This window comes from Dermacentor andersoni, chromosome 1 (genome assembly GCF_023375885.2).
Source record: "Dermacentor andersoni chromosome 1, qqDerAnde1_hic_scaffold, whole genome shotgun sequence".
Classification (NCBI taxonomy): Eukaryota; Metazoa; Arthropoda; class Arachnida; order Ixodida; family Ixodidae; genus Dermacentor; species Dermacentor andersoni.
This window is the reverse complement of record NC_092814.1, coordinates 217,893,161-217,919,232: the sequence shown is the minus strand read 5'-3', so window position 1 is coordinate 217,919,232 and position 26,072 is coordinate 217,893,161. Positions and strand designations below refer to the sequence as shown.

Below are 26,072 nucleotides of genomic sequence, written 5' to 3'. Positions count from 1 at the left end.
ATGAAAATGTATGCGTGCTGCAAGAACAGGTTCTTGTCACACACACACACACACACACACACACACACACACACACACACACACACACACACACACACACACACACACACACACACACACACACACACACACACACACACACACACACACACACACACACACACACACACACACACACACACACACACACACACACACACACACACACACACACACACACACACACACACACACACACACACACACACACACACACACACACACACACACACACACACACACACACACACACACACACACACACACACACACACACACACACACACACACACACACACACACACACACACGCACGCACGCACGCACGCACACACACGCACACCACGCAGATACGTGATGCGTCTATTACAGCACTAACAAATACTCGCAGCAGCAATTTCCTCTATGAATGTCCTCGCAATTATCACGAGTACGAGGATATAAATTTTACGAATTCAGTGCTTTAATGAGTAACCTTCGGCCAAATTTCCAGGTTATCCGGGTTAGTACAGCCATTCAAATCCCGGCCGGGGCAGCTGCATTTCGATGGGGACGAAAGGCAAAAAAAGTCCGTGTCCCGTGCATTGGAAGCATGTTCAAGATGCCCTGGTAGTCAAAATTAATCCGGAGTCACCCACTTCGGCGTACCTCATAATCAAATCGTGGTTTAGGCAACTCCAGAATTCAATTCAACTGTAGCATCTTAGGCTGAATTCTTGTAACTAATGATCAGGCAACCTCCATCCGCCGAGGTATCTAAGTGGCTATGCCTCTGCGTGGTTGAGCTCAAGGTTGCGGGTGTGGTCCCAGCCGCAACGTCCGCATTCTGAGGAGCTGAAATGCAAGAAAACGATCGTGAACTTAGATTTAGGTGCACGGTAAAGACTCCAAGGTGGACTAAATGAATCCATCCGGAGTTTCCCACTATACGGCGTCCCTCACATTCACATCGTGGTTCTGGCACGTAAAACCTCAGAATTTAACTCAATTTTAAGATTTGACTCTCCAAACATAGTACTAGTCCGTTTCGTTTCCACTGCTGACGCTCTCTGCTTCGCCTCAACACTGCAAAGTTATAGAGGCTTATCAGAGTGATACGAAGTGTAGATAAAAGAATGAATGCTAGCCACCAAGATGTCAGCAAGGTTTAGAAAACGAAAAGAAGTTCTGCACACACACACACACGGACACACACACACGGAAAGAAAAACGAAAAACAAACAAAGGAACGTACATCAGATTTCAGCCTCCTATTATTATCAATGAATTCTTAAGCTCCGTTAAACACCTGCGTCGAGGACGTGTTTGAATAGGTCTCCTTCTTCAGCTACGCAGTACTGAGTCCACTTTATGACATCTTCAGGGGCTTTCTTGATGACCGACGCCGGAATTCTACGGCAGACGTCCGTTATTTTTGCCCTGATCTGATATCCGTCTCGATTATGTAAGCACGATGTTTCACATAACCCCAAAGAAAGAAATCGAGTGGAGAGAGTTCAGGTGATCCAGCCGGCCAATTTACAGGCCCGTACCTTCCAATTTATTGCGCATGAAATATAGTATTCAGCCAGTTTTGTGCTCGGCTGCTGGTGTGTGCGGGTTCCCCATCTTGCTGATACCACAGAAGAGGATGACGTGACAGCGGGACTTCGCGGAGAAAATCATCCACCACTCCTTCAAAGATTTCGTTTACGTAACGCTGTCCAGTCAGTGTGTGATCGAAGAAGATGGGACCGGTTATAGCACTGGCGTAAATTCCGAGCCACACATTGAGCGACGCTGGTATTTACCCAAAGTAGATTGGAGGTCCCTATCTTTTCAGCATTGCTGCTGGTTAATGTGGCACGGGTGAAAGGCCGTCATTTAAAATCCTCCGAACTGATGACTTGGAAATTGGTACCTTGGCGGCCACGTCCCGCACGCTAGCATCAGGATTTGAGGTCATAAATGCTAGAACATCCATGCGTTGACTAGGACTCAAAGATGGAGTCCTCCGCCGCTGTTTCTTGAAGCTGCCGGTTTGTCTCAGGTTTTCATAATTTTTGGTGATAGTCGATGAGTTTGGTCTACCTCCACACTTCCATGACTGATATATATAGATATATTAGCGGCATTGCTCTTGTTGCCATTTGCAGATTCCAAGGCAAGGATAATGTTTACCTTTAAACGAACCTTTAAATCATTGTACTGACGTTGTCAATTCGATTTTCTGGTGATAGGTATTGTGGCAAAAAAAAAAGTTCGTGCACTTTATCTACGCTAAGATAGCAGCTATCACAGCTTGTTTCCAACTAACACCAAACGCGACGTGTTACGTCTGCCGGGGCGCGGCAGATAAGGCACTAGCTCGATGAAGATGAATTTCTTTATTTCCTTTATTTCGTTCTGGATAACTCATAGAGAGCCTGTTCAGGGCGCTGCTTTATGATGGGGGTGGAAGTGTAGTCACGTGGTATTCTCCATATTTCGCGGGGTTTATTTATCAATCGTAAAAAATTTGTACGCAATTAGTAGGTCGCTGAAATTATCACAGTTAGCTGTCCCTAGGCTGTGTCTATAAATGCCTCATTGACACTTTGATCATTTGGATAGTACGTCTGGAATTGGATAAATGATTACGATGACCTTAGTAATGACCTTAGTACAATCTCAGTAACGAAAAAATTACTTCCAGCTACTCCACTGCACTGGAAACAATATGCACTAGATTTTCCTCGAGTAATGCATTGCTCTTCTTTAAATCTTGGTGAATTATAGTTCAAAGGGACACCCTGTATATATTTATGACCGCTGCATGCAAGGGACGATATTTGCAATCCTAATAAATGTTATGTTATAAATTATTAGAAATGTTTTTTTTTCATGAGTCGTTAGCATTGCTTACTGGAAAGAGAAGCGATACTGAGACAAAACATTCACGTGCATTTCACACGCCATTGATAAAACTCTGCCGAAGGGGTCACGGAAGGCTATAGATATTTTTAATGATCAAAGAAGCACTCGAGGTGATTTGGAACGAGGTGAACATAGAGCAACATATTCATTCTCTAGGCGTAAGCTATCCATATTGTTAGAAATAATTTTTAATTGGCTACCTCCCTCTCTTTAAAAATAGAATTAAATTTGTCCTGCGTATATATTTAAATATATTGTGTATGTGCATAGTATTACATTGGAAATTTAAAACAATGTTGAAGTGAGAAAATACGGATGAGGCAGCCACCGAAGAGGGCTTCTAATGCGCGTGTCCTCCTATTGTCAGGATGTGCAGAACTAAAGCAAAAGCATGCATTAAAGCTTGTGCACGTCTGCGCCAACAATGATGCAGCAAGCTATTAGCCCCAGTAAAATATCAAGTGAAAATGTCGAGGAAAGTGAAAAGAAGCCTCAAATGATGTGGGTGACAAAACTCTGGTAATGGCATTTTAGGTATGTGTGTGGGCGGAGAGGCTTCGGCATCGCCCGGGGGGAGGTGGGGGGTGGGGGCTCAGCCCATAATTTGTTAAATAAATGTTTATTCATGATGACGTCATTCTGCTTCCTCATGACTTCTCGTGTTGTGCTGGACTGTTTAAATATTCATCAAGAATTTCCGTAGGCCGTGTGGTATACTTGGCATACTTTGTCACCCACTGGCAAAAGCGGGGGGAGGGGGAAAGTGTTTCCCTTGCCTCCCCCTCCACCGTAAGTACGCCTGTCGCACTCGGCTTTCTTTGTACATTGGCTTCGTCACATGGCAGTAATGCACCGAGCTTAAGCAGCACTCTACCGCAACGGTTATGGCGGGCAAGTGGTGCCACGATGCGAGTCATTCACGCATTTGATTTTGCGGTGGGACCACAGCAGTCTTTGTTTATAACTGAAGGCATTGCGAAATTCTCTCAGGTGCACGTCGTCTGTAAGAACAATCTTGATTTATCTTATTCGTATTATAAATACCATTGCTCATTTTTTTTGTCCTGTGATTATTGTTTAAACAGAATCGTGCCAATTTAGGCGACTTCTCGTTGACAACCAATTAAATGTTAAAAAAGGGGAGAAAAGAGGAGATTCGGAAGGAACGTTTATTAATTGAAGTGAACAGACTTCAATAAAGCGTTCCAGCGCAGAAACACAGCGCGTTTGAATCTTTACATGCGACAGCATTTGCTGACTTTCGAGTGTGACATTCAAGCGGACGGAAACCAATCTGTATGGTGCTTAATGCATTACTGACTGAATCATCTTCCACTTTGTACCGGGTGTTTCAAGATGACAGTCCCTCATTGTTTAAATAGGGGTTGGAGACCCAATGATAGTTCTTTTGTCTGCTCAAGATCCACTGCAGGAATGAAAAAAAAAGTCCCCGGTGAATCAGTGTAGTAACCTTATTAACAATAAGGTTCGCTAATGAATCTCTGAAGCATCAATGTTAGTACGACAGTAGCGTTGCAGGCGTTGCACCCCAGTGTTGCCCGGGATGACACCGAACGAAAACCGGCGGCTTTTGTAGAGCTTTCCGTGTTTATGTTGTCCGTTCCGCTCATACCAGTGTTATGCACGAGGCGTTGTCGTGTGCACGCAACTGCACGGCGGCAGTAGCGGTGGTGTTTGTGCGCGCAACGCTCGATCGTGCCAGCCATGGAAGGCGCCCACACGCGCCCTGGCTTCGCTCAAGAGCCGATTGAGCGAAGCATGACGGCACATCCGCTTGGCTCCTGCATTTCCCCAGCCAAACGCGTGCAGCACGTCACCTCGTGCCTTCAAAGGCGCAAATATACTCTGACGTCTTCGGCGCACCAGACAGCGGTCGGCGAAGCCAGATATGTCACGCCGGCGAGGATGGGAGCGACCAAAATTTGCGAGCCGCCAGCAGAGATTCCTTTGCGTTGAGAAACTTGGCGCTCCGGCGGGCGCGCCACGGGGTGCCACATGTCCCAACATGTGACGTAATTTGATATCCTGATAACGCGCGTTCCTGACATACTAGGTTTCTCTTTTACACATCAAATAAGGCTGTTTTTTATTTATTTTAAAAAGTGATTTGCTATGAGATCGTCGTTAGCTTACAAGTCGCAATTGGCATCGGCGGCCTAACATCAATAATTAATAATTAATTAGCGAATCTTTGTTATATGGGATAATAACTGATCCACCAGTTCTCGCCTCTATTGTGATTCTTGGCCAGAAATAACAACCACTGTGCCTCGAATCCTCTATGTTTTAATAATTAAACAGTCGCCGGTGAAGAACTCGGTACAGCTCTTTCTATCAATTTCACTGTCACGTGACAGCAGCCGTTCCTACGTTATCTAATTTGAAACCTTTGACAACAAGCTTACTTAACTTTCACAGCAAGATTACTTAAGCTATATTCGAGTCACTTGCACATGATTGGAATCACCTTTCCTTTAGATTTGTACTCAAATAATTTGGTTGATTCATGGATTTATGCGGTAATTCTGAGCTCATGATTCATGGGCTCAGAATTAAATTTGACCACCTGAGGTTTTTGTAATGTGCACCGAAATCTAAACGTGCACCAGCGTTTTTGAGTGAGTGAGTGAACACTTTTATTGAGTCTTTTAAGAGTTTCGCGGTTACGAGGTCTCCGTCGTCTTCATCTTCTTGGCGCTGGCGACTTGAGACTTCTCTTCAGCAAGGGTGGGCCCCTATCCCAAGGCTCCACTGAGTCGTGCTGCATCGCTCACGTGCTGCACTAGGGCCCTTTGGGCCGTGAGCTCGCTGCTGGTGAGCCGACTCTCCCATTGCTCCGCACTCGGGTGTTCGTGTTTGTGGAATGCTTTGTTGCGTTCGCACTCCCAGGTTATGTGGTAGAGTGTAGGTGTGGCACCGCACCAAGGGCAGGTGCCACGTCCAAAAATTTACCCCGTGACTTCGCGCTCAGCAGCAGCACGCCATAGCCAATAAGACACCGCGCTTAAGTACGGCAAACGTGACACGACATGTGGGGATAATTATAGGGACCAGACGCAATCCGTCAGCCATAAATATCTTGTCTACGCACCAGCGTGGCACTATATAAGAGGCACGTAGAAGCAGAAGAAGAGGAAGCTCGTCAGGTTCACTGACACCAGCTATGTCGTCCTCGCGATCCTCCAAGTCTTCCAGGCAGTCGGTGATCTCAGAGCCGGGTGATGTGTTTGCCACCGCTGCTGGCGCTGCCAAAACGCCACCTGCGGCAGCGCCTGTGGCAGCGACTGCCGCTGGAACGTCTGGAGACCGGGAGAGGCGAAAGCGAAAACGCTCTAGCGCAGCGGCCTCCAGGCACCGCAGGGGACACCGAACCAAGGCTCAAGGCTCAACTGACGAAGCAAAGCCCGCTGCAGCGCCCGTACGTGTACCTCTGCAGGGTGGGCTGTGTGTTTACAGAATGCGGTGCAACCTGGGGGCGAGATCATCACGGCATTGTTTGCAGTCACGTTGCGCCGCCCGAAGGGGATATAACATTCTAATGATTCCGAAACATAAATTATTCATCTATCTTCTAAAGTACTGACTCTCTCGCTGAGGTTTAGCGAGAATGTTGTAGGGGGTCAATGCCAGTTGTCGCTCTATTCGCTATTTAGTGCGTTTCATACAGCTCGGTCACTCGTGAAGTACGTATACCATTTACGCCATTGCTTGCGCCAAATAATATTGTATTACTTTGGCTTTGTATGAAATTATTCTGTAGAAAAGAATTGACTCGTACATTATAGCTAAACGAGAAATATCTATAAGAAGCAAATGTTCGACTTCTCATGGAGGGGTGTATGTGTGGGAGGGCAGAGACTGACGGGGAGCAAACACTAATGTAACGTAGCGACATTAGCATAAGACTGTTGTACTTCGCCCACTTTATACTTTGCTTCTTGTCGTCTGCCATTATCATGACCCACGTATTTATTTTTAAATTATGGTTACGTTATCTCTGTGGTAGAGGTTAGGCCGCGTCGTCATAGTTTTGTCACATGACAAATTTCACACCAGTGACAGCTGACCGGGAAATAATGCCAATAAATAGCTTAAGCCACAATATATCTTTTTTTCTGCCATTGTAACAAAAAGTCCAACACCTCTCGCGGATAACGTAAGGAGCTGCGCACTCTGTACCTGCATCCTCTTGTCTACATAGGGCGAAAAAGGGGGCTGGGCAGCCAGCCTTAAACCATGCGCAGTAAATGGTGAAAGAGAAAGCTACATAAGCATGCATCTCCCTTTTGGCAACACTTAAGACGCACGTGCACGAGCGCGTTCCTCATCTACGGCGACCCAGGCTTCTGGCATCTTGCAAAGGGGAGCGCAGAATTGTTGCCAAAAAGAAGAGAGAGAGAGAGAGAGAGAGAGAGAGAGAGACCAGACAGGAAACACGCTCTTTCCTGTCTTTCAGCATCTTTCCTGTCTGATCTTTTTTTTCCGCACCACTTCCGCGCTCCCCTTTGCAAGACGTTGAACCAATTAGCCCAACAACTAACTATTCTTCTGACACGATCGACTACGGCAATGCAGATATAACGATGGATTGCAGCCAACAAATCCAAGTCCTCATGTGAGACATGAGTGCGTCTCGCGCAGCCTGTCGAGCCGGCAAATGTCGCACCGGTGGTCGTGGTCGAAGACGAGTCGTCGGGGACGCAGCCGCCTGCGGCCACCGACACACAGCGTGGAACTTCGACCGCGGACTTTGGTGCGAGAGATGCAGGTATGCGTGCATGGATATTTGTCGTGTTTGCAGAGGACGGGTGCGTGAGATTTTTGAAGCTCCTTAGAAAATCGGGCAGTATACCTACCACCAGAAGGTCGCTGTCACGTACTAGATCAGTTATTTGATTGTGATATAATGTGTATAACATGCCCTATTTAACATGAGGCATTTTATTCAATGTTCAGGCGCGATACGACACAGGTGTAGCAGCAGCGATCTCAGAGTTGCTAAATTACGGCAGACACCGTGAGCTCCTGACTGGGAGCTTACCGTTATCATTGAAAAGGAAGGTGTACAATAGGTGCATTTTACCCGTGCTGCCATATGAGGCAGAGACTTGGAGACTGACAAAGAAGCTTGAGAACAAGTTAAGAACCGCGCAAAGAGCAATGGAACGAAGAATGCTAGGCATAACTTTAAGAGACAGAAAGACAGAGGTTTGTATCAGAGGGCAAACGGGTATAGACGATATTCTAATTGACATAAAGAGAAAAGAATGGAGCTGGGCAGGTCATGTAATGCACAGATTAGATAACCGTTGGACCATTAGGGTGACAGAATGGGTATCAAGAGAAGGAAAGCGCAGTAGAGGACGTAGAAGACTAGGTGGTGCGACGAAATTAGGAAATTTGCGTGTGCTAGTTGGAATCGGCTGGCGCGAGACAGGGGTAATTCGAGATCGCAGGGAGAGGCCTTCGTCCTGCAGTCGGCATAAAATAGGCTGATGATGATGATGACGACGACGACGACGATGATGATGATGATGGTGTAGGGATGTCATTGAGATTGCCATCCAATAATGTTGAAAACTCCACGTATACGTCTCTCATTAGCACTGCATATTTTACGGTGTATAGTGCTGAAAACTCGTGCGTCGTAGTTCACAATCAGGGCGTAGAACCTACAGCAAGAACGCGCAACTTACGCTTCATCGCTGATATTACAGATACGTTTTGCGAGTAGTGAAACAAAGCCGCATCTTCTGACAACAGACCATGAATTCTCTGTTGGGCGGTCAGCGAGTCGAGTCATGCAGCTATATACAGCACGATGGTGATGACCAGCGTTTTAAATGCATTAAAACAGCCAACCAATCTATGAGACGTCGTCAACTATTCGATCACTTAATCGAAATCGATTATACAGCGTGACTTTACAAATGCACCTTCGATGAAGATAAAGAAAAGAAAAAGTATTTCACAGGTGTGCGCCAATCGGACAATTGGCATATGGAAGAGAGCGAAGCTATACAGACTTTCCTTCTGTTTTTGTAGACAATACAGATTAATTAATTAATTAATTAATTAATTAATTAATTAATACCGCAGCCCATTAGGGCTATGGCAGGAGTGGGTGTACATGCGAGGAAAACTGATTATGATATGCAGAAACAAGAACATAGAAATATGTTCTTGGATAAAAAGGCTATAAGGGCAGCGAGCGTGGCGTTTTGGCACTCGAGTTCCTAGGTGAGGCGGACATACTATGCCGCTAACAACGTGACCTTCAGAAGACTAATTGACAAACGAACAAACATTTATTAATTAACTTTTTTATTTGGGGCACAGGGGCAGTTATCTAAACGGCGAACTTGAAGGCAGTCACATTTTAATGCACCTACACCTTTAAAAAATCTTGAAAGTCGGGCCTAATTCGAGATAGCCATCATAAAATTTCAACGGTAAACCCAGGCAATATCGAAACCGAGCGCCGCGGGAGCGCAGATTTGGCGGCCTCGCTATCAGACCGAAACGCCCCGCGACAAGTGCGAGAAAGTTTGAAAGCCGACGCCTCGGCCAGTCGCGGCGCCTAATAGTACGTCATGCTTTGCCTGGCAAGCATGTGCGTATGTGCGTCGGGTCAGGATTTGCCGCAGCATGCTACCATTCAAACGTCGCTCCAGACTTCTTTACGGGGCGTTGCGATCTGGCGCGCAGCGGGACGCGCTCGGTCTCGATATTGCCTTGATACAGCTTTTGAAGTTGACGATGAATATTTCGATTTATGTGCGGTTTTCAACATCTTTTCATTGTTTCAACACCCAACATGTTTTCAACAATGATGGGTGTGCCTGAAAAATGTCACTGCCTTCAAATTTTCCATTTAGACAACTACCCTCAAGGCAGTAGTAAAAATGTTAATTCAAGATTTTTTGTTAATCAATCTGCTTAAGCTCACGTTATTAGCGGCAAAGCATATGTCCGCCTCGCCTAGGAACTCGTCTGCAAAAACGCCACGTTAGCTGTGCTCATTACTTTTTTATACAAAATCTGTATGGTCTAAAAAATCCGCCTCCATTCCACCTTGCGAAAGTAGATGTGCAGCGAAGCTGTTGCCGACGTTAGACAAGCACCAACACCACAAAGCACGTGGGCGGAAGTGCAGCATATATCCTCATCCTTCTAGGCCCTCCGCCAAGCGTAGGTGCCCTATTGAACTAATTGCATCAGAAAATTCGTAAAGTACGACTTTCACAGAAACTGCACACATGGTAGCATGGGATTGTAAATTGAATGTACGTGAAAACCTACTTCTGTTACGCGTCAACTCAAAGACAAAACCCTTTTCCAGCTGCAGTTTGAGGTCTGTATGCGTCACTGCGGCCGCTAGGTGGCGGTAGTGTTTTCGGGTGAGCACAGCACGAGCCCACAAAAAATCCCGAGCAACTAGAGGCTAACAGCTTCGCTGTAAAGGAAACGCCCTGTATAAGCGAGTTTGCACACCCTTCGGAAGTACTACGGGTCTGTTTGCTGGCTGACGGCGTCGCCCTAACGCAGAAGCAGTGGCTGGCCGTTCTCAATGACGGTTCCCACTCAGGCTGCGTTGCAGCACCACGGCGCCTGCTTTCACCGCCTCAGCCGTACGAACTCCCGGCTGACTTCCAACCTGGATTGTTGCGAGACATAATTGCCGCTAAAGGAACGCACGCAAACAGACACGAAAGAAAAACAATGACGACGACCACGGGCGGCACTTCTGATTTAATTCAGGGAGGAACGCACGCAAACAGACACGAAAGAAAAACAAAGACGACGACCACGGGCGGCACTTCTGATTTAATTCAGGGATGAACTTAATATACGCAGGATCGCATGCGCAGACGGCATCATTCACACCTGACGAGACAACCAGCGTTCAATGAATATAATACGGCTGTATTGATGTATCGCCTTATACTTGTGCCCTCTAAGGTTTTCTATATAATCGGCTTACATTAATTCATGAGCCGTCTGGTTCTTGCTCCTGCCAAGGATCTTTGTATCACGAAACCGGTGGTTCACACTTGCAGTCCTTGCAGTGCGTAGGAAGATGCGAGAATTAATTTTTCTTTATACTTAGATCATGCTCTCTGGTTCTCAGCGGCCAGTGTGTGCAACGTAGGGCTTGCCGCACGTCAGGGGACATCATACAAAACTCATGTATCACATTTGGCATATGTTGCGGCGTGTTTTAAATGCATAGCATTTGTTTGCCTAATCGTAGCCAGAGTCAAACGCGAGGCCGTCCAAGGTCACAGTTTGTCGCCGACGCCCGCGCACCCCCATGCGCCTGTTCGCTGACCGCTGTGGGCTCGGCCCCTCGTTGCTATACATGCGCACGCGCGCGCTCTCACGCGTCCGCGCGCACACCGCTACTGGCTTGGCGCCTTCTCTCCTTGCTCCACTAGCCGGTACGGCTGTGTGCGCCATAAACAGACGTGGCTCAGTTGCGTTAGCAGCGCTCTGTTGCGCGTAGACCTCTACTTGTATATATAACAATGGGCCCTCGTAAACATCACGCGGAAAAGGAGCATAAGCCCAGGTTTTAAGCCCAGGCTTCACTTACGTTTGCCGACATGTGCAAGCTCGCACTTGTGCGCCTTGAATTTGCCGCGCTTCCCGAGGAATGGAGGTTTGCACGGCGGAAGGAAACTAAGGAGAGGCCCTACCCGTGCCTTACCCCCTCCGCGCGCTAGGAGAAAAGTGTGGCGGAAATGACGTAGTAGGTTCTCATTTTTTTGCTGCTTTTTTATTTTTTTTTTGTTGTATGGCCACGCCTTCTGGGCCACAATGGCGGCGTTGTTATGTTTTTGAGCGCTCACACGTGTTGCTCTGGTAGGTTTCGGGCCGTGGCAAAGGCGCTGAGTGGGCGGGTTTGCGTTAGTCACCGTGTCTTGTTGCGCTGTGTTACCTGCACCGTGCTCTGCCAGATGTTGCGCGAGCGCGCGCGCTGCGCGCGCGACACCACGCGCAGCGCGGCGTGGTTTCGCGAAAGATGTAAACAAGAGAGGAGGGTGGCCCAAAAGGCGGAGCATCGCCATGAGCAACGCCAAATTCCGGCTTCACTTTCGCTTCACAAAGAGTGACGTCAGGGCCTCTCCTTAGTTTCCTTCCTCCGTGAGGTTTGCCTCTGCAAGAGACGTGCACCCACGTGACTCGTCCCATCAATGACAGACATTGTTTTCTACTTTGTTTCTGACAGTGCTTAAAAATGCTGAAATATTGATAAACACAATTGTTTTATCTTTAGTATCGTTAGATGAACGCAAAGGGTAAAGAAAAAGCCCATGCGCAGATAGTAAAAATCTGCCTAACTGAGTGTTGATTGTACCACGCCGTAGCTGCGTAGCCGGACGCGTGAAAACGTGAGGCAGCCAGAGCGCCCGATATAGGGTCTTGAACAGATATCCGCGCTTGGACGCGTGCGATCAGTCCCGCATGCGTAAGCACGCCGACGTGAGCTTGCGCGCGAAGGCTCTGCAGAGACTACAGAAGTATGCGATGCGTACCGAACTAGCGATGCAGGAGGCGAAGCGACGGACCGACGTGACACGCGCGGCCGAAAAACAACGGCAGGCCAACCGAACGGCCGCCGAGCAGGCCTTTGACGACGCCGATTGAGTGCGGCCACTTGCGGGACGCGTACTTTCAAGAGGACTTTGTCGCAGGCGAATTTGGTGCGGCGTGCAGCGTCTGCAACTGCCTCTGGTTCCGATCGCACGTATTCGCAGCCTGCACGTGTGGGGGTCCTCGAGCGAGCGTTTCCCTGGGAGAACGTGCGTTCGTGTGGGCTTTGTGCCATGGGCAGGGAAGAAATTCTTCGCCCTGACTTCGATAATCAACAAGGATGGTTATAATTTTGTTCTTAAAGCCTTGCCTACTTAAACATGCTTAGACAGCACGGGAACGGCCTCTGTTTTACGCACGAACTTCCACTTTGTAACAACTCGCAGTTCTTAGACATAAGTTTAGCATTTAATAGCAAGCATATTTACTGGCAATACTCGCCGCGGGCGAATAATGGGCTGGTACTACATGACTCAGCCCATTCTAAAATAGACGGGGCAATGCCATGCTCTGACTGGAATCCGCACTCAGAAAATCATGTGCTCAGGATGCAAGCGTCTTCGACAATGAGGTGCATCGCTTCAAGATGGCAGGATTCCATGGTTCGTTGTTGACCTCAGTGGTGGAGACCGTCCTGCAGAAGGTAAGAGGTACGATCGAGAAGAGCAGCGAGAGTGAGTACGACTACAAGGACCTTAAGAGCTGCAGTGGTTTCATGTATTCACAGGATGACCCACAACCTCAAGATGGTTGCAGGCAGGTATGGCGTACAGCTCGCTTTCTCAGTCCCTGTTAAGCTAGCTTAGCTTTGCCCTCGTCCTCTGGTGGCGGAACAAGTCGGCAAGCCTGTGGGAAAAAAACACGCCACAGCATATGCCGAATGGGATACGGGAGTTGTGTATGAGATCCCCTTGACGTGCGGCAAGTCCTACGTTGAACCGACTGGCTGATGTCTGAATTAACCAGCGAACATGAGCTAAGTTTAAATAAAATGAACTCACGCATCTACCTACGCCCTGTAAGGGCTGCAAGCGTGAGCGACCGGTTTCGTGATATAAAGATTCTCGGCAGCAGCAAGAACCGGGGGGCTCGTGAATTATTGAGAGCCTATTACGTAAAAAGTTACAGGGTGCAAGTATAAGTGATACGTCAATACAGCTGTATAACTCTGAGATTAGACTCTTTTAATACTGCAGTTGTCTCTTCAGGTGTGAATGACGCCTTTTGCGCGTGCGATCATGTGTGCATTTATTCTTGGATTCACCCGCCGTAGCGGCATAGTGGCTATGGCGTTGCGCTATACTTAGTCCGAGGGCGCGGAATCGAATGCCGGCGGGATTCATAAACGCCCCTGCACCGTTCATTGGGTGTGCGTTAAGGATCCCCTGGTGGTCAAAATTAATCCGGAGTCTCCCACTACGGCGTGCCCCATAATCATGTCGAGGTTTTGGCACGTAAAACCCCTTAATTAAATTAATTATTGTTGGATTCGTACGTCGCTGAAACTAGTCACTTGGAAGAACGCCCATGGCCGTCGTCATTGTTTTTATTTCATGTCTTTGGTTTGCGTGCATTCTTTCAGCGACAATTATGTCTCGCAGCAAGTTCCAACTAGGCTTACGACACGTTCTCTCAACGTGGAGCCGGTTTAACGCGACATGGAAAAAAAAAAAATAATCGCTGGTAAAAAAAATACGGAAGAAAAGCCTGCGCAATGATTTGTTTATTTGAATGAGCACTACACAAAGTACATTTATTTATTCACTTACTTATTAACATACATTACAGGGGGGTCCCTGGAGGCATTACGTATATGGTGATGTAGAGAAAACGTGAAGGCACTAATAAGAAATAACGGTAGTTGCAATTCAATACATAAATAGCAACAATATAAGGCAAGTGACGGATAATATATACAAGTCGTTACATTTAAGAAAATATAAAACTCAACAGGGCAATGCAAAATGCAAGAAAACTGTCTTAGAAACACTTATAAAAATTAGAAAAGAATGAAAACGAGTACACCGTGACATTTTGCTATTACGAAAGATTTAGTAGCTAACACATGAGTGCAATAAATAAACGCACAAATAAGTGGATTTTAAAGAATACTAAAATAAGACCCGAAGAAAAAAAGAAGGGGTGGGGGGGGGGGGGGGGACTGACTGCTAAGGCGTGCAATTATGTAGAGCTATCATAAAAGAATGTATGATTAGTAGATGACGAAATTTTTCGTCGTGACTCTCAGAGGCTATAACACCAAGAAGGTTCGTTCCAAAGATGAATGGCTCCTGAGAGTGCGGGGGATCGAGTTAAGTGCTAGTGTTTTGCCGTAGGTGCAAATGAAGTTCAACTGGTTGTACTATCTCCGTGGCCTACAATAAGGAACTTCAATATGCAAGTGTGATAACGTTGTGCTATGGACAAATTTATGAAATAATGACAATAGAGAAATGACGCGAAGAATATGTAATGTTTGTAGTGAGAGGTGGAGTTTAATTTGCGTTATACTGGTGGTATAGTCATAACAACGCGGAACAAATCACGCAGCCCTATTTTGAATTGATTCTGATTCTGATGGGGAGACCAGACAGGTGCGGCGTACTCGAGTTGAGGTTGGACAGAAATTAGGTAAGCTAGTTTACGAACACCGTTAGTAGAATTATGTAAGTTGCTGCGTATGTACCCCACTAACCTGGAAGCGCTGGCGCATACGGACGTGATGTGCGATGACCACATCCAATAATCGTTCATCATAATATAATCACTTTATAATAATTGATCATTACGTTTCAAAACAACTCAGACACGCATTGCGCTGCATTTACATTTGGTATGAACCACGCCACCACTCGCCATAGCACGAAAACCGTTGCGGAGTTCGCTTTAACAGCTTCGCTGTAAAAGCGCGAAGAAAAAAAAATACGCAAAATAATATCGATAACACAAATTAATGCATGATATAGCACTGATTAATCATGTCACAAGGTGTGAAGTAATAATTTTAGAATTTTCCATCTTCTACCATGATCGCCAGAAGATTGTAGGCAGGTATTTCATTTTGTAATGAGCTCGATACTATTGCCACGTAGTCGTGTCGTAACCAATAATATTGTAAAATTATTGTACCGGAGTACAGGTAGTATGTATTTTCACTGCAACTATTAGCGCCTGAGTTTCGACCTATGCACGTATTATTAACATCGCGCGGTGCTTCGAATTTTGTGTGACTTCTCCATCGATACAGAAGCCGCGCCGGCACCTGTTTCGGAGACCTCGACGGCCTCTATGAGCCAAATGTCCCACCTGCGGGTTCCAGTACAGGGCGACACGCGCGTTCTGAATGAACAGGCGGTGTCGGACCAGGACGGGGCCAAACTGACCCCCGAGGATCCGCTGTCAGCAGCTCCGTCAGCGCCACCGTTGAGAATGCCGTCTGTAGACGTGGACGAAGGCGTGTCAGAGGAGACTGCACCGTGGCCTCAAGCACAGACCCCGCCATTGCCCAACGAGTCGCCTTTACCTGCGTTTCCAGCAGGACCACTACCAGTGGAACCAACGGTGCCCATTCCAGCCGTATCCGAGCCCTCCGAGGCTTCAAGCGCTCTAGGTACGGTGTATGCAGCGGACCTAACCACCAAACACGTATACGGCAGCTCAGGCTTGTTTCCTGACTTTTCATCCAACGCGCTGGGCGCTAACGCGAATGTTATATATTACAACGTTTTTAGTACGCCGTTCCAGCCTACCGTTAGTCATTGCCCCTACAACGTAAACATAGCAGCAGCTGTAAAGATGCGCGTATTCACATTTTAAAGGTAATCGATGTTCTTTGGCCTAAATAACTAATAACCGCGTGTGTTTGAATGTTTAGATTATTTTCGTCAGGTCTAAAGCCGACGTCAGGCGGAGTACAACAAACAGGAGCGAACGAAAGATAATTGGGGCGCGCCAGACGTTATGTTAATTGCAGAATTGGAAACAGGACACCTGGCGCTGAAGTTAAGTCTATATTAACCCTGTAAATTTTAGGAACACAAGACTGCCTTCCGACCTAACGAAATAGGACCAAAACATCCAAACCCACGTGGCTGTTGTTATTCTTTCTTCTAAAAGCGGTTATGGACAGTTACTCGTATTTGTAAAAAAAACTGTACCTGTATATAGTATAAAGGTTACTGCGTTTGCAGTCATACAGATATGGCTTGGAGCTGACAGTGCGCGGAATGTTTGCGCAGTTAACACCTGTAGCGCCAGTAAAGGTGGTCTGTGTGCGTTATCTGCATGAACGTAAGTCCTCTAGCATATACCGCATATACCCGTGTAGGGGCCGCACCCCCAACTTGACAGCCCAAAAACAAAAACAACACGAAAGAAAAACAAAAACAAAATTCCAACCAAGGAGCAATCGCGTTCGGTGCGCGCATCAACGAATGTTTCGGGTGCCGCTACCAGATAATGATGCGAGCTGACCGACTGACGTGTGGAGCGCGGTCACGGCTGGCTCCTCCGTGTTCCTCCGTGGCAGCGCGCCAGCGCCATCTTTTATTTCTGCGGTTAAGTTTCGCAGTCAGCTCATTCGGCTCATCTGTCAGTACCCGGGAGTCCGCAATGGAGAGGAAGCGTTCGATGGCGTACGACGCTCCATCTAAAACTCGAGGTTGTCGTGTACGCCGGCAAGCGAGCAGGCGGCCGCAACTTCGGCGTCGACGGCTTGTGCGTACATCGGCAGCTGAAGCAGAAAGAGAAGCTCTTAAAGGGACGCTAAACGCAAATGCAACGTTGACGGGGACTGTTGAAATACCATTCCAGAAACCTCGCGGCGCTTGTTTCGCGACAAGACTTAATTTACCAGAAAAGTGCGTCTAAAGGGTACGCATACCTTTAGCGCAATTCAAGTGTGCCGACTTCGAGCGGGGAGTGGTGACGTTCCATACGCCATCACTGTCGCTGATTAAAACGGTGCCCGACAGACGACGCTACGGTTTTCTGCGAAAAACGCAAACGTCCGGCCATAGAGAAATCGAGCCAAGATAGTGCGTTGGATCCGTCGCTGCAGCTGCTCTTGGTCACTTGGCGCGGACCGTTCCGGAAACCCGCACCATCGCATCGACGCGGCATTCTCCGATACTTTCAGTTTGTGAGAGTTTCGCGAGCCAGCAAAACCAGGGCAGCACTGCGCGATAACGAAGCCACTGAAACGCGAAAGCGCAGGCGGCGCAGGGTGGATAAAACGAAACCTTTCGACCACCCGCGTCGTTGGCAAGGGTAACGTCAAATATTTTTTTCTGAAGATCAAATATAACTAGACAAGTAACATTTTCTTTCGTCTTATAATGCAAGTCGATCATTGTCTTGTGATGAGTGGTTGAGTGCTAGTGACAGAAATATGAGGTTTGCCTTCGTGCCTTCGTCATCGGGCTAGTACTTGAATGTTCCGGGTTAGTCTATAATCGTGTCCTGCGTTTAACTCAATTCCTCGATTACTAAAGCTTTGTTCGCGATAATATTGACGCCTTAGCAGTTCTAGAGCACTAACCTATATATCACTTTGGCTTGACTTAACGTTCTCTTGACTTAACTTAACGAGCTCCTTCAAGCTGATAGCCTTCGGACTTTGTCGTGTCATTGTTTTAGTAATGACATTGTAAAGTCCTGAACATGCATCGACAATGAAGAAGCAGTATGGCAATAAACCAATTTCTTGAGTTATAGAATCGTTATCATCAAGCTTGTTATATTAAACACTTTATTGATACTTCTTATCAGGCGGTCATAATACAAGGAAATAAAATACTGAAGGTTGGAGAATACAAATACAAATACAAATATACACTCAAGCAATCACGGCGCCACGGAAAAAAGAAGGAGCGCGTCTGCTTCACTAAAACTGCTACAGAAGTTTCGTAGGCTTTGCTTTGACGCGCGTCGGCAGCCCACAATTCCGGCGGTTCCTAACAATGCAAGTTCAAACTTCGCGCCCATCTGCTCCGTCGAGCTGCAGAACCACTGATTCGAGGCGCAACCTTTTTACAGTCGATAGCTCGAACGAGCCTTCCCATTTTTTTCTTCAGTTGTCGAAGACTGGATGTTCAATCCTGCGCTTCACAAAGGTCAGCGGACTGCCTCATTCGGTCTGAATTTAACATTTAACTACAAGAAAGACAGAGAGGGCGAGCAACTAAACGTATTTATTTATTTGCATAATCTTTTTAAATGCAGTAGTTTGAACTTAAGCATGCCAAAACATTTAATGACGAAAAGGACTTCTTCTTGGGCAAGTTGGTGCTTAGCTTTCCAAGGTATACTTTGTGGCGCAAAACACATTTCTTTGAAAGGGACAGAAGAAAGGAAGACTGTGAAGCGCCAAACTACCAACTGTTTAATGACAGCCTGAACAAACGTATAGAAGAAAAGACAACTTCCGCTCATGCGCAGGGAACCAAGGTGTGGCAGAACAACATGGTCATGATAACATACTTTGGATAAAGCACATTTCTGCGGAATATAATGCGATAGATGTATCGCTGACACAATCAGACCCTCTCTTTTTAATATAAAACGCTTCCAACAACTCCCTTGCAGTTTGGTCCTAACTTTTGCCAAGAGTCAATACTTGTTCAAAACATGGCGTACAACGACAGGCTTTACAGTGCGCAGGAAGATACGCCTTGTCACACTTACCGATACTATTAGCGTGCTCCCTCAGTCTGTCATTAATACAACGTCCCGTTTGTCCGATGTATGACTTGCCGCAATCTAGGGGTATCTCGTAGAGCACCCCTTCAACGCAGTCCCTGAAATGTTTGGCGTGCTGCTTCTGGCAGCCCCGCGGCGCCTCGCGTGTGATCCGGGGGCACAATTGAGCTAACTTGTTGGGAGCCGAAGAGACAACCGGAATGCCATATCTGGTAGCAACCTTCTTGAGGTTATGGCTCACACGGTGCACATAAGGTACTACTTCTGGCTTTACTCGCTCCCTTTCCTTCGAGTGCGTTTTCCCACTCGGAGCGGTAGTTTTCAGCTTCTGTAGGAGGGACTCGACCACGGCATTTAAGACAGACTGAGGGTAGCCTTCTTTTCGAAGTCTCTCAAGTTGATGGCAAAAACTCGCCTACATCACATGTATTTGTATTTTTTGTTTCTGTAATTTTTTTTTCGCAAAAATGTTTTCCAGAAAGACTTCTTGTTTTAAATAGATAGTTCTCAATTTTTTCAAAGAAATAGCTCATCGTCGAGCGCCAAGGTTGGGACAGTTGGCGTGGAATAACCCATTGACGTACCGCTTCCGAAGCGTTATGGCGTGTCTTTGCACTTGCCAATTTTGCGACACTAGAATACAGCCAGGAAGCAGGAACCTTTCCTACCACAAGTAAGTTTCTGTTCTCGAAGTCATAAAACACGCATTTCAATGAGCACATAGACAAGCAATGTATAATAAAGCCCTCAATAAAATTTGATTGTCAAGCCACTAGAAGTGTCTATGTCTTGTATCAGTAGTGCCTTCCTTTTGCTATTCTGAAGTTTCATAAAGCACGTAACGCTACAGCGGCAACCTAACACACTTAAGAAGCCAAGGTCCAAATGGTCCAAACATGTTCTTTCAACGTTTACAATGCCGTCGCTTTTTCGTCAGGGCTTCGACTCCACACCGCGACACAAACATTGTCCCAGCCGCTGGCCTTGTGCGCTGTCGCCACTTCGAGCAACATAACAAAGGCAGAGAGCTTTGCGTTGCACTGTCCCACTGCAGGTTATAGCAATTCTGCTTGAAGCGAAACCAAAACTGCCAAAAAATACTTGTAGACTAGTTCGCCAGTCAACAAAATGCCAAGCCTGTACTTCCCATCATTCCCATGATGGTTGAACGATCGCAGCGCCAGATTTCCCTCTAGTTATACTAATATGAAACTCTATGCTCCGCAACAAGTTCGACCTTTCCCGTCTTGCGTACCCAGTAAATAAACACATATACAACGTAAATATAATGTAACAACGCAGAGACAGAGAAAAGGGCGTTAAACATAAAGTTGGAGAGACAGCGTACTCAATGGGTGGAATGGAGAGGAAGCCAGTTATGGAACACTATCGAACAGCAAATAATGAAACCGAAAGGAAGAAAATTGCGACAGAACCTATCGCACCATGACTGTCTACGGTAATGCTTGTAGCATTGAATCAATAAAGAGACACGACGTACTGCCACTGTCGAAACTAGTTCTGTATGAGGAGCCATAAGCTTCCGTAAGAACTCTCGAAGCCCTCTTTTTCGCGGCGGCGGAACCCGCCACCGCGAAGGCTGTGTGTGCTTCCGAAATGCATGGCGCGCCAGCGCGTGCGAACGCTGAGAAACGCGTCATGCGGCAAGCGGGCTCCTCTTTCGCGCTTCGTTCTACAGACACGCCGCGCAATCTTGTGGCACTGCCGAAAAGTGCGCGCGTGGCCTCCGACACAACGAGCGTGGCGCCTACGAACGCAGAGCATTGTTCCCTCGCTTGCCGATCACTCAGCGGCACATACTCGGCGCATTTATGGCGCAGCCTGCTATAGTGCATCGGGTCGCTGTCCTTGAAGAACCCTCGTGACGTGAGGTCGGTTCCGCTCAGCGTTGGATATATTTACGGGATCTTTTTCGTCATCGTAGAGTAGCACATTCCCAGTGGCACACACCTATGTTGAATTCCAATGGCGGAGTCGGAGCAGCCGACGGACTCCGCGAGCGAGCACTCGACTCTGGCGCAGAGCAACGCCTCCAGATACGTGAGTGGTACACAACCTGCGCCGCCGGAGCAAGGCGGAAGCGGAAGTTCTATCACCGAGTTACCCAGGATACCTTGCGTGTTGTCATTTCCTTCCGCTGTTTGCTCCCAGCACCGCCGCACCGGTCACTTGTCTCTTCAGCGCCGTTCACCTGTTGTTTTTTTAAAAGCGTGGAATGGATATCTCGCCAAGCGTGCAGCAGCTTTTGCTTCCTCGCGAGTCGTGACCGGTGGCGCCTCCCAGCAGACAAACGGGGTAAAGGAAATACGTCACGCAGAGTTCCGGTCCACTCCGCCGATTTTGGCGGAGCATCTTTTTCTGCTCCACGGACCGACTCCCGCTCTGAATCCCCTCCGACTCTCTCATTGGAACACCTTACTCCTGCCCTCACTCTGTCATTGGAACAAACTTGCTCCGAAACGAGCAGAAAAACTTGCTCCGACTCCGCCATTGGACTGCAACACAAGTTGCCCACGTTGGCATCAAAGAAGTTCGTTGAAGAGCGGCACACACATACTAGCGCGTACCCACCCAAGGTAGCATCAAAGAGGTTCATTAGAGACCAGCACAGACACGACCCGACCAGCTCTCCGAACACCATATATATATATATATATATATATATATATATATATATATATATATATATATATATATATATATATATATATATATATTTTTTTTTTTCAGGGAAAAGTTCTGTAGGTCCGGTGCATAGGTAGTTGAAGAAACGAAGGAGCACGCTTACGAAAATTGCATTTTGAATGTTTTTACGTTTCGGCCGTGGCATGGCCTTCTTCAGAATAAGCACATATAGAAGTGCGCACCCGATTTTATGGACATGCGCACGTGGGCATAATCAGCAGTACATGCCCGTGTACACTTGCAAATAATAACAGAAAAAGTGCGCCAGTAAGTATAACTTTAGCACGATAAATGATATGTATGAAATATTATGGTATCACGATGATTGTACATGAAGTTACAGAATGATATCAATTGCGACATGGCAAAACTAGGAACAAATTGATTTGGCATGCTTTGTCAATTCTGTACAAGAACATAGACATCAAGATATGGCACAAAGGAACGGCATTTTTCCTACGCTCTCGTTGATACCAGATAACACAGTGTTAAATTTGTGAATGGGAAAGGATTCTCGTACTTCTCAATCATGGTGCGATTTGACGCCTGATTGTATTACCGTTACTTTGATGTTGTCAAACGTATGACCTGGCAGTCGAACATGTTAAGATAATGGAAGGTGTGGCAAGCTGTTAACGTGTGCTTGAGCGCTGAAGGGACGGCGTTATGTGAGTATATACAAGACCTCATATTAGGAGACAGTTCAATTTCACAGCCTGAGTCATCTCGGTGGTGTAATCTTCCTTCGTGTAATTGTCGCATACTTGGCTATCACTAATACTGCTGCGCCTTTCCGGCGAAACTGCAGTCTCTCTTTCTTCTTTGTTCTTTTTCTGTAAGCCCGAGTATAACTGCTGCTGCGCATGATTGCTGTTCATTCTGATTTCGAGTGAATCCAGCTTGGCCTCATTTCGGTTACTGAGTTAATTATACAGTGTTTGCAAACTATCGTGCACTAAGACTTAAAAAAAGAGCAGTTGCGTTACTCGAAGGAAACCCAGTGCATATTGTTTCCAGTACAGTGGAGTAGCCGCCAGTAATTCTTTCGTTACTGAGATCTAATTTGGTAATTGCAAATAATTATCTAACTCGAGAAGTACTGTCCTAATTTTCAAACTGTCAATGAGGCATTTGTAGGCCCCCAAAATGACATCTAACTGCGGTGTTTTCAGCGACGCTTTAATTGCGTACAATATTTTTCCGAATGGCAAAGAAACTTCACGAAGTATGAAAAATACCACGTGAGTGCGCTCCCACACGCATCTTAAAGCAGCACCCTCAAATAAGCTGATTGAAAGCTGTTGCATTGCACGTCGAAAGCCCGAAGAAACAGCGCATCCCTTGATAATGGGACGAAAGGAGCACCAACAGCAGGTTTCGCGGCTTTGCAGCTATTCTTTCCTCTCATTTCTACATCACCCTTATTAACTGTCTCTCAAGGCCGACTGATCACATTGATAACAAAAGCCCCTTGATAACGCGGCCGAAGCGCCGCTCTGTCCGCGCACGAAATGTGAAAAGCAATGGAATAGGCATACTAATGTTTCAAAATCCCGGCTTTGCTCGCGCCACATCGAAAGAGTACGCGCGAAGCTATATTTTGCGCCAGAAGCTTGGTTCGAACCAAATCCAAATTAACGTGACCGGTTTATTTCATGAAAGTTAAATTATGGGGTTTTACGTACCAAAACTACTTTCTGATTATGAGGCACGCCGTAGTGGAGGACTCCGGAAATTTCGACCACCTGGGGTTCTTTAACGTACACCTAAATCTAAGTACACGGGTGTTTTCGCATTTCGCCCCCACCGAAATGCGGCCGCGGTGGCCGGGATTCGATCCCGTGACCTCGTGCTCAGCAGCCCAACACCATAGCCACTGAGCAACCACGGCGGGTTTTCATGAAAGTGTATACGTGCTGCAAGAACAGGTTCGTGTCCAAAAAATAAAAGCGAAATAAACAGACCGGGAAGCGACCAATGTGTAGAGAAAAGGCAAAACCGGTGCGTTCAAGAAAGTAAATATACGACTTTGAGCCGAAGTGGCAATCACGATGTCTCCACAATTAAAAAAAAAATCAGATTTCAGCGTGCCCTTATTACCTATGAAGTCGTAAGCTCCGTCGAACACCAGCTACTGCCTAGAGGACGTGTTCGAATAGGTCTCCTTTTGCAGATACGCAGCACTGTGTCCACTTTATCACATATTCAGGGGCTTTCTTGATGACTGACGTCAGAATTCTACGGCAGTCGTCCGTTATCTTTGCCTTGAGCTAATGTGATGTCCGTCTCGATCATGTAAGCGCGATCTCTCAGATAACCTCAAAGAACTCGAGTGTAGAGAGGTGAGGTGACCTAGCCGGCCAATTTACAGGTCCGCGCCTTCCAATCTATTGCGCATGAAAAGTCGCACCCAGTCAGTTTTGTCGGCTGCTGTGTGCTGGTGCTCCGTCGTGCCGATACTACAGAAGTGGAAGATGTCACAGCGGTACTTCGCTGAGAAACCCATCCACCACTCCTTCAAGGATTTCGTTCACGTAACTATATCCAGTCAATGTGTGATCGAAGAAGATGGGACCGATGTCCGCACCACAGATTGAACGACCACTGGTACTGGTGCCGAGTGCGCTTTACCCATGGAGTGGATTGGAGTCACTCTAATAGTGTGCATTATGTTTAATTTACCTGGCCATTTCTGCAAAAATTGGCTTCATCTGTGCACATGATGTTGCTCAAAAAGTCCGGTGACATATCGGCTTTGTGAGGACCCAATTCGAGAAATCTAGACTATTTTACAGGTCCCTATCTTCTGAGCATTGATGCTGGTTAAGGCCGTACGGGTGAAAGGCCGTCATTTAGAATCCTTCAAACTGATGACTTGGAAAATGGTACCTGGGCGGCCACGTCCCGCGGCCTAGCATGAGGGTTTGACGCCATAAATGCTAGAACATCCGTGCGTAGGCAAGGACTCAAAGGTGGAGTCCTCCGCCGCTGTTTCTTGAAGCTGCCGGTGTGGCTCAGGTTTTGATAATTTTTGATGATAGTCGATGCGTGTGGTCCACCGCCACACTTCCATGACTGATATATATGTTTGCGGCGTTCCTCTTGTTGCCATTTGCAGATTCCAAGGCAAGGATCATGTTTACCTTCTGCTCATTAGAAAAAGACATGGCGACTTGGGCGAAACAAAACGCACCTTTAAATCATTGCACTGACGTTGTCAATTCGATTTTCTGGTGATACCTTTTGTGACAAAAAGAAAAAAAAGAATCCGTGCACTTTATCTACGCTAAGATAGCAGCTATCACAGCTTGTTTCCAACTAACACCAAACGCAACGTGTTACTTCTGCCGGGGCGCGGCAGATAAGGCACTAGCTCGATGAAGATGATTTTCTTTATTTCCTTTATTTCGTTCTGGATAACTCAGAAAGAGCCTGTTCGAGGGCGCTGCTTTATGATCCGGGTGGGAGCGCAGTCACGTGGTATTCTCCACATTTCGCGGGGTTTATTGATCAGCTGGAAAAAATTAGTATGCAATTAGTACGTCGCTGAAGATACCGCAGATAGATGTCCCTTGGCTGTGCCTTCAAATGCCTCATTGACACTTTGGTAATCAGGATAGTACGTCTCGAGTTCGATAATTAACTACAATTACGTAAGTAAATTTCAGTAACGAAAAAATTACTGGCAGCTACTTCACTGTACTGCAAACCATATGCACTAGGTTTTCTTCGAGTAACGCATTGCTCTTTTTTAAAATCTTGGTGCATGATAGTTAATTGGGATACGCTGTATATATTTATGACCTTTGCATGCAAGTGACGATGTTTCCATCGCTTATAAATGTTGTAAATTATTAGAAATGTTTTTTTTTTTCTTGAGTCGTTAGCATTGCTTACTGGAAAGAGAAGCGATATTGAGGCAAAACATACACGTGCATTTCACACGCCATTGATAAAACTCTGCCGAAGGGGTCACGGAAGGCTATAGATATTTTTCATGATAAAGAAGCACGCGAAGCGATTTGAAGCGTGGTGAACATAGAGCAACATATTTATTCTCTAGGCGTAGACAAGCCATACTTTTAGAAATAATTCTTAATTGGCTACCTTCATCT

General features: G+C 46.6%; 1 protein-coding gene across 2 annotated transcripts in view; it reads left to right on the top strand.

Moving 5' to 3' along the window:
- The first annotated feature begins 5,594 nt into the window (after nucleotides 1-5,594).
- LOC129380923 (uncharacterized) overlaps nucleotides 5,595-26,072 on the top strand; it is a 32,675-nt gene continuing 12,197 nt past the window's right edge. For both annotated transcript variants that reach the window (XM_055063226.2, XM_055063225.2), the window contains exons 1-3: nucleotides 5,595-6,373; nucleotides 7,597-7,723; nucleotides 15,800-16,162. In XM_055063226.2, the coding sequence (XP_054919201.2) occupies nucleotides 6,119-6,373; nucleotides 7,597-7,723; nucleotides 15,800-16,162 (745 nt within the window). In that variant the 5' untranslated portion in view covers nucleotides 5,595-6,118. The remainder of the gene's footprint in view (nucleotides 6,374-7,596; nucleotides 7,724-15,799; nucleotides 16,163-26,072) is intronic.